The sequence below is a fragment of the Cystoisospora suis genome, assembly GCF_002600585.1.
Source record: "Cystoisospora suis strain Wien I chromosome Unknown contig_3659, whole genome shotgun sequence".
Lineage (NCBI taxonomy): Eukaryota > Apicomplexa > Conoidasida > Eucoccidiorida > Sarcocystidae > Cystoisospora > Cystoisospora suis.
The window spans coordinates 26,811-36,017 of NW_027156454.1; the positions used below are offsets into that span (position 1 = coordinate 26,811).

A 9,207-nucleotide genomic window follows, 5' to 3' on the forward strand; every position below is an offset into this window, starting at 1 on the left:
AAATCTCGGCCCTACATGTGTTTATCTACCACCGGAAGAATCAGCAGAAAGTTGCACGGGCAGTCGGAGTGATTGAACACCCAAATGACTTTTCAGAGCCTAGGAAAGTTCAGTCAGTGAAATGAAGTCTCTCATGCAGACAGAGAAGATGACTATGGTGTAAATGGATCGATTCCCACCTCAGATTGGCCACCAATACGCCTGGTCCCTTCCTTCCTCTTTTCAAAGGGCTTTTCTTCTTCTTCATCTTCATCTGGCTTATCAGCAACATGTCCCTCTAAGGACAAGAAAAATTCTCTGCAATCTCTCGGTCTTACCAACATCATCAGGCCCTTCTTTACACACTTCATCTTTCTTGCTTATGCGTACGTGCGTACTACATACAGCATAGAGAAAGAAAGACGTACTCTGAATGTTAGATACATCACACATAAAGGGTTGTAAAACGCTCTTTGAATTTTTCTTTCTTGAAGTCTTGCAGATCTGTCTGTCCTGGCTTAGACAAAAGAAAAGCTCCGCGCGACTTCAATCGAGTCCGAGACGGACGACTGTCGGTCAAAAACGACTCACGAAGGTCTCGAACCAGACATACAGACATCGTCACACCCACAACTCGAGGTGCAAACTCACACATACATGTCTATACATGCATGCGCTGACCTTCACCTCTTGAACGCCTCTATCCAGCTATCTTTCTGTATGTATACATATGTACACGAATACAGCAAGAGAGAGATGGAGCCATGAAAGAGAGCGTTGATTCGATCCAAAAAGACAAGAACCTCTTTTCCTGATGGGGACTAAAACGTTTTCAAGTGTATCTCTGTATGATGCAGATTCCTTTCTTTCTAGCACTGGCTGATCGGCTTGGGCTTCTTAGGGGGAGGAGGTTTCTCCCAGTCTCTTTTCTGTCGAGATCTCCGCAGCTTTCGACAGTCACCTCGTAGAGGAACTCCAAATCGAGTGTACACTGCAGACATAAATGAAGAGAGAAAAGCCAGGAAGAGCGTACACAGACCCATAGAGAAAGATAGGCCCCTCGAGCTAATTTTGAAGAGGGTGAGAAGCATCTCTAGATGAAAGAAAAGAAGAAACGCCGTCAAGATACTAAGACCAACAAGTACACATTGAGACTGAGGAGTGGAACAACAAGGAGATAGAGCGAAACTCTATGTATCTATCTACCTATCTATATGTAATGAATGGTTGATGATCTCATACAAAAATCTATATACATATATATATATATATATGCATATCCTCAATTCACGTCCGTCGAAATAAAAAGAGGAAGCAAAAGTGATATATGAGACNNGTCTCATATATCACTTTTGCTTCATCCAAGAAAATGAAACAAAGAGCGAAGAGACAAGAAGAGATTTATACCTGCATCATATGAAAAGAAACACTCGAGAACACACGTGCGACTGCATGCATAGCAGAGAGATCTCCCTCATGGCACGTCCCCCATCGATTGAAAAGAACCTCCCGCTATCTTTCATTCGTTTTCATATGTAACTCTTATCCCTCACATTTGACCTCGCCCTTTCAACTTCTACTTTACTCGATGCTGTCTTCTCATTTCTTTCTTTCCACAAAGAGAAAGCTACGGCAACTCACCAGAGACAATCGCCGACCATTCTTTTGGCTCGAAGTCTTTCTCCTTTGATAAGGCGGTTTTCCCCATATGTTCCAACAGCTGAGCGTTGTCATAGTTCAATCGATTGCATGCTTGAAGAAAGAAAGCGATTTGTTTGCATGAAAGAGAAGTGAGTTCTTCTGGATGTTTGAGAAGCTTTTCGACAAGAAGATCAATGAATTTCGAGTCATCTGTTGTGATATTTATCCCTCCTTTTCTATCTGTTGATGTCGATTCTAGACCTCGAGTGTATGAACAGTAGATCGTGACAAGCTGGGATGAAGAAAAGCTATCTCTCTTCGAGATCTCCAGAGCTAGTTCTCGGAACGCCTCCATACAGTTGTTGTCCATAGATGTCAGAGACAGAGACCAAATCAGATTCTGTAAAGTGCTATTGGAGACAGAAAGAGGCGCATTCTTCACTCGATGAAATAGCTCCTCGGAAAGTCTCTTGATGGTCTGACAAAAGTCGTGAAATCTACAAAGCAAAGACGAAAAGAGAGAAAGAAAGAAAGAAAGAGAGAAAAGATCACAAAAGAAACCAAGAAAGGATGAAACACGCAACTCTCCGTTATAGGGAATAGAGACATATATGCATGTATCACTGCATGCTTTACCAGTGTCGCGACGACTGCGTAAATGTACAGACATGCATGCACAGAGAGAGAGTTAGAGATCTCGTCCCCTCATTCGTTTCTCTATACAGGTGGATTGTTGTAGTAGGCATGAATGCACGTACGTATGTGTGTATGAACATGTATGTACGTTCGTATGTATATGTATGGATATGCATGTATGTAAGAAGATGAATGTCTGTATGTATATGTCTGTAAGTATGTATGTGTATGTATGCTGGACACATGGCAATCTTACTTGACATCTTCACGAAGGTTGGTATTGGAGGCAATTCTCCCGAGAGTCCTTCCAGGCGGGGGGTTTTTGAGGAGATCTTTGTCTCTCTCTCGTTCTCCACCTCCTCCTCCTCCGTCACCATGTTTAGCTAAGATCTGCTTTCTCATTTCGATTAATTGTTCTCTGAAGACTTCTTTGCCTTTCATCGCTACTTTCAGGAGAAGATTCCCGAGGACCTCGGGAAACTTCTCTGCTTTCCTTGAATAAAGATTCACAAGATTTCGCGTTTCTTCGTATGTCCGAGCTCCTTCAATTCTCTTCAACATCTCCGGTTCACTATAAGCCCCAGTAGATCCTCCAGCTGTATATACACTCCATACACTCGTCGCACTACTGCTACTACTTGCTACTCCTCCCTCTCCACCACCTACAACTGTAGGATGATGACGTCGAGTACTATCGCCAGCAGCAGAGCTCTTCGAATCTGAAGAAGAAGACTCCTGTGCATTCAATCCAGGATGTGTTTGAGAAGAAGAAGAAGAACGACTAGACACCAAAGCAGAAGGAGAAGAGGTGTGTGGGGTGGGATGTTCTCCTCCTCCTCCTTCTCCTTCGTGTAAGCCGCTATTTTGGCTTTGCTGGAGCTCTGGGTGTTGCTGCTGGAGAAGAGTGAAGTAAGCCAGTTGGGTTAAAGGGTCTAAAGAACCTTCGAGAGTCTTTCTCTCGATTCTAGGTGGAGCAGGTGTAACTACAGAAGGCTTTGCATAAGAAGAAGAAGAAGCCGACGGAGGAGAATACGGAGGACAGGAATAAGAAGGAGGAGGAGAAGTGACAGATGAAGTGGAGAAAGGAGAAGGAGAGTAAGGATATTGGCTTTGCTGCGGCGTATATACAGCAGATGGACGCACGGGAGAGGAAGAGGGTGGATACTGGAGCACAGTAGGATGATAGGGAGGGGCCGGAGAAGAAGTAGAAGAAAAAGGAAGAGAAGGATGAGGAGAAGAAGGTGGGAAACAAGAGGTAGGAGGGTGAAGTGAAACAGGTGGAGGAGGAGGGGGAGGAGGACGAGGAGGGAGTGAAGGTCCTACTAGAATGACAGGAGGAGGAGGTGGTGGTTGCTGCTGAGGTGTATATACACCTGAATTGTTGACTGGCTTGAATGCCCCAAGAAGACTCTTTCCATGGTTTTTATTCCGCATATGTTTCTTTCCTTGACTTTTATCTTGTTGTCCTGACGATGCCGTGTGATCTTTCTTCTTGCCTGGCGCGCCCCCTCCTTTTCTTTCTGTTTTCCTTGGAGATAAGGAAGATATAGAAGCTGTCCCATCTTCATTCTTTCTCTTCTTCTCTTCTTCACTATTATCTACTTGACTCCTCTTCGTCTCACCACTTGAAGAGCCCTCAGATGCTTCCTCTTGCTGTGACTCCTCGACAGTCTTCATCTCACCCTCCCGACTTCTTCTACTATCCCTATCTTCTTCTTCAGCATCATCATCCTTCTTCTTCTTCTCTTCATCTGTAGGAGCATTCCCCCCCCTGTCGTAGTTTTCCACGGAATCTTCTGTATCTTTCGTGCCTGATACCCCATCGTCTTTCTCATTTCTCCTAGGAGAAGTTACCTCTTCTTTCTCCATACCGTCACACATTTCTTCCTTTTTTTCTTCTTCTTCTTCTCCTCCACCTCGTCGCTTCCCTTCTTCTTCTTCTATCTCTCCTCCTGCTCCTTTGGAAGTTGTTGCTGTTGTTCCCGTCCTCAGAGAGTCTTCCTCTGACGGGTCGGAAGGCTTCTCGACATCTGAGGTGTCTGTGTGACTAGTGTGTGAAGAAAAGTCTTTGCTTCCCTTGTCGTTTCTCCTATCTGAAGAGTCGTTCTTTAGTGAAGAAGGAGATAGGGAAAAAGATTCATCTTTTCCTTTACTAAGGCGGTTGGAATTCTCTGAAGAGGTCGTGTCAACTGGAGTCCGGTCAACACTCGATGATGATAATGATACATCGACACCCTTAGGTGCAGATACACCTGAAATCTTGTTGGATTCTTGGTTTGTCGGGTCCGGTACCGAAGAGTCTTTTCCTTCTTTAGACAAGATCTTTGGATTAGCATCGTCATCCCCTTCTTTTTCCTCTCCATTTTGAGGGGATTCGGAAGGAGAGTGAGACACCTCATTCTGTTCCACTTTCTTCGAAGAAGAATTCCCCGATTTCTTCTTTGAAGATGAAGCTTTCTGACGTTTTAGCGCCATATTTGTAACGAGCTAGCTCGTCTTCCTACCGACTTTGTTCACGAGGAAGGAAAGAAAGGAAGAAGAGGACTCTTTAAGAAAACAGAAGAATCTTAGTATTAGAGAGATGAAAGAGACAGAGAGTGACCTCGAATCTCTTCGACGGAGATTCTCAGGGTTTCAACATGACGCTTGACTGCGGAAAGAGCGACAAAAGGCGGAAAGACAGATATCTATCCTCTGAGCCAGTCACCAAGGATCTCGGGTGCGAAAAAGAAGAGAGCGACGAAGGTAGAAAGAATGAGAAGATAGAAGACACCGAGGTTTCTTCACTGAGGATAGATAGATAGATAGACAAGAAGGGCTACGGAGACAGAGAAAAGAAAAAATTAGCCAGGTGTCTTATTCATTTGAAACAAAAAGTCTGGTCTCGGGAGGGCAGAGAAAGAAGAAGAGAAACCAGAGACCTGTACACTGTCTGTCAGCGGCCTTGCGTTGTTAACAGAAGTCGCCTTCTTGGTCAGATGAAAAAGATGAAGGGATGTAGAGGATAAATATGCCTGCCAAGAAAACAATGAACGACCTACTGCTCAGAAACAACTCGAGAAATACAGGGAAAAAGTTGAAGTGACAAAGACGATGATGACGAGGAGAAGTTGTAGAAGACCATGAAGAAGCACTCGAAGCAACTTACTCCATCCGAGACAAAGAAGGAAAGGTCAAAGCACCCGCCGTTACTCCGAGACAGAGAAGAATGTGGAGTCGAACAACGAGGGCAACTCGAGACAAAACGACAGTGTACAGTAGTACTCCCTGAGGTGTATGTACACTTCTTCAGGTGTCCGCCTTGGAGCCCAAGTGCATTTTCTCGGGTGTATTTCTGTACAGCTCGGGTGTATCTGCATCTCAGGTGTATGTACAGCCCGGGTGTATGTGCATCTCAGGGTACACCTCAAGAGGTACCTCTGCAACTCAAATGCACGTTGAGATATGGCATGCAGCGGGTGTTTTTTTCTTTGCTTGATGATGTATTATCCCCTCTTCTTCAGGCTTCTTTAAAGAAAAGGAAAATAAATCAATCCATCGCCTTTTCAAGAACTCTAATGGAAAGAAAAAAACAAACACCCGAGGACAAATGATTCCTGACCATCGATCGCATCTACTACCTGAGAAAGAAAGAGGGAAAGATCTTTTCTCTCTCTCTCGCATGCAGTCACAGAAGCAGCAACATATCGCGCAAAAAACTCGATCAGTTGGGTGGCGTAGGCATCCTCTTGCGGTAGATGGAAGACCGGCGCCAGTGATCTTCTACACCTGCGAGCACTTAGAAACTCCAAGGGAGCCTCCCATTCGAACAAGAGAAGAAAGGAAATCTCACCAAGGAACTTGACGGTAACCTCTCTTCAATGAAAGAGCCTAGTTCGATGCAACTTTCTTGAGACGAGCGAGCGATTCGGATGTGTGTGATGACGCACTCATCTCGACTGGCAGAGAGGAGGTCTTCGGCTTACATTGACGTTTTCTGGTATGAGAAGGCGGGCAGCACATCATCCAACTGCATGCGCTCAAGTACATTCAGGCCTTCTTGGATTTCATGTCTCTCTAAAAAGAAGTGTTCCTCCTTTTTAAACCTTTGAAGTGTCTCATTCACTTCGAAAGTCATTTCATCGTGAAATCTGCCTTAAAGCAAACAAACAAGAAACGAGCTAACTACTACCTTCTCAAGTGTGAGTGTGTCTCTCTCCTCTCTCAGTTACAAATTGAGATCTTCTTTTTCTTCTCCCTTCCCCAGGGTTGCGCCCTGTAAGATGCTTTCTCTCTCTCTCCCTGTGTCATATCATCGCGAGAAACTTTTCGACAGGCTACTGCTTCTCTGCATTCTGAAAGCGGCCCTATGACACCCTGTTTCTCTTTTCCTCGTTGAACTTCGTAGCGAACACCTATTTTTCTTTCTTTCTTTCTAGCAGCTCTTAATCATTAAGACTCCTTTGATCATTCCCCTCTCCGTCTCCAGTGTTTGATAGACACATCCCCTAGATAGGTAGATGATATACACCTCACCGTATTTCTCCTTCTGAGACCATAGAGCTTTCTCAAAACAACTAACTTCATCTTCTTTCCTTCTTCTTTTTACTAGGAAGTTAACTCCTTCCTATACGACTATGTATTTCTACGCTGTCTTTCCTAGGAAAAGTGATCTTTTCATCTCATTATTTTACTTCTTCATCTTCTTCAATATTATAAGGTCAAGAGAGTAGTCATCTAAGGACAAAACAGAGACGATGGAGGAAGAAGAAGAGAAAAGCAGCAAGAAGAGAGCTCTTCGCTCTCCTTCGCTCTCCGGAGAAGCCTCAGGATCGATCCCTACTACTAGTACTACTAGTACTACTGCAGCTACATCATCCTCATCGGCGTCGACAGCAGGGGTTTCTTCTGATCCCTCGCCTCCTTCTTCAGCTGCCCCACCACTAGCAAAGCGAGTATGTTTTCGTCAGGAAGCAGACGTGAAATTTGTCGAAAAGTGGGCTGACGAGGAGATCAAAGCAGATAGGAACAACTCGGCTTTCTTATCTTCCGCAGGAGGAGAAAATCGAAAGACTCAAATTGGGGCTGGAGAAGATGACTGGGATTCCCGCTACTCTCCAGATGAGGTAGGTTGAGGGAGATATCCATCCCTCGATCCACCTTGAGTCTTTCAACCTTGATACCCCTCATCTAGGGTGTATGTACACTCGCCAGACATTCTCGGGGAGATAGGAGGAGTCACAGTCTTCTGGGCGGGGTTCGTTTGTGTTCGTCTATGTATCTCCCTGTCTTTGGCCTACGTATATGCCTATCTGTCTCCAATCTATCTATCTAGCCGCCTGTCTTCCCATCTGCTACTGCCTCCCTTTAATCTGCCTATCTGTCTTCAATCGATCTATCTATCTTTAGCTGTCTATCTATTTAAGCCCTGCAGATCTGTATAGATTGAGATGCCCCGTCTGTCTCATTGTCCCAGAGGTGCTATCTGAGAGGATCTATTAGACATGAGAGTGTATAGTATCATCAGGGGGTCGAGAGAAGAAGTGCGAGCTAACTCGCAGTCATGGCTTGTTCTGAGATATGCCCTGTACTCCCGTCTCTTTCAATTCTTCCAAGGACTTCTACATAAAGAGATTACATTCAGACTCTTTCAAGAAAAGGAAAGACCGGCTGTCTTCGTTTTCCTGTGTTTAGAAGAAGAAGTCGAGGACGTTTTATGGGAGCAGTTGAAAGTCATATCTGTCAATCACCTTGAGGTGTATGTACACCTCTTGGACCAACATCTTCCTTACAGAATAAGCCACAAGCACCACGCTTCTTCTCCTTTTCTCTTCTCTTTTCTCTGTCAGTCTTCTTCTTCTTCCTCTTCCTCTTCTTCATTTTTTCCATTCATCTTTCATCCGTGCTCTCTACTTTCTGTCTTTCTCTCTCTCCAGGCTTCTCGTCGCACACAAGCAAAGTGTTCTACTTCTACTTCTTCTTCTTTTCTTCATCTTTCTGCATGGCCATTCTTCTCTTTCTTCTTCTTTCTTTATCTTTCTCTAGATAACTCTAGACATTCATATCGACGTCATGTATCACTATACGCTTGATAGATCTGTAGATGATATATGTGGGTGTATCTCTTCTGTATGTGTGTATGTTCTGTTCTTTTGTACCTGTGTTTAGATAGCGAATATAAGACGAAGGAAGAAAGTTTTTGCTTCAGGTGTACATGCACTCGGATATGGAATCGATGATACAGAAGTCGATCTCACAAACTCTCGAGCCGCTGCCGTTGCAGCCTCAGAGGCTGATCCTGAGATTGAGGTGACACTTCTCTTTCTCTTCTCTTTCTCTTTTCTCACCTTTCTTCTTTTCGTGTTTCTTTTCATCTTGGCTTGGTCTTTTCTTCTTCGTTTTCATTCAGATTTCTGTGTTTTGGTCCTACACTATAGGAGAAAAGAACTGTGTATCCATACACTCATATCTATCCACATGCTCGGCAGCTATTTCATGTGTATTTCTGTATATCTCTGCTTGTCTAGTAGTCTGAAGTATGAGACGTCTCTTTCTTCTCCCTGTGAAGTGTCTGTTGTTTACTTGCATGCACCTCTACTATTTGCATGCAGTCCTCAGTCTGTCTCCATGTTGTATGCCTACGTACGTAAAAGTATCCATACATACATGTATACATGCTTCCCCGCATACATACATATTCATGCTTACATACTCATACATCAATACATAGCACTAGCATATCAGAAAGTTTTCGTTCGACCGATTCCTTCTATATGTGTTGAAGACATTCCGTTGCTTCTCTCTTTTACTCCACATCTCCCAGATCGTCTTGTGCGCTCCTACGCATACTCGCCGTAACTTCGTATCATCTATCTATCTGTCTATTCGTCTTTACAAACCTTTTCACACATACATCTGTGAAAAGAGGATGAACGTCTTTCTTGTTTCGTTCTTTCTTTGTCTATGTATCTA

The 9,207-nt window shown here is 44.1% G+C and overlaps 2 protein-coding genes across 2 annotated transcripts in view; one reads left to right on the plus strand and one right to left on the minus strand.

The window, feature by feature from the left end:
• Positions 1–28: 28 nt before the first annotated feature.
• Positions 29–6,152, minus strand: CSUI_007084 (uncharacterized protein). Its single transcript, XM_068067234.1, has 3 exons — positions 2,513–6,152; positions 1,621–2,117; positions 29–970 (listed from the first exon to the last, which is right to left on the minus strand). The coding sequence occupies exons 1-3, from the start codon at positions 4,729–4,731 to the stop codon at positions 849–851; spliced, it is 2,838 nt and encodes a 945-aa protein (XP_067920791.1). The 5' UTR covers positions 4,732–6,152; the 3' UTR covers positions 29–848.
• The window catches only part of CSUI_007085 (cd2 antigen cytoplasmic tail-binding protein 2), an 11,390-nt gene continuing 8,259 nt past the window's right edge, over positions 6,077–9,207 (plus strand). The window contains exons 1-2 of the mRNA XM_068067235.1: positions 6,077–7,361; positions 8,404–8,544. Coding sequence (XP_067920792.1) covers positions 6,993–7,361; positions 8,404–8,544 — 510 coding nt within the window. The 5' untranslated portion in view covers positions 6,077–6,992. The remainder of the gene's footprint in view (positions 7,362–8,403; positions 8,545–9,207) is intronic.

Bases quoted from the DNA above. Each gene is read 5' to 3' on its own strand.
- CSUI_007084 (XM_068067234.1), bottom strand. From the start codon at position 4,731: ATGGCGCTAAAACGTCAGAAAGCTTCATCTTCAAAGAAGAAATCGGGG. The intron at 2,118-2,512 runs GTAAGATTGCCA...TTTGCTTTGTAG, and splicing joins AACCTTCGTGAAGATGTCAA to ATTTCACGACTTTTGTCAGA. The intron at 971-1,620 runs GTGAGTTGCCGT...TTATGTCTGCAG, and splicing joins ATGGTCGGCGATTGTCTCTG to TGTACACTCGATTTGGAGTT.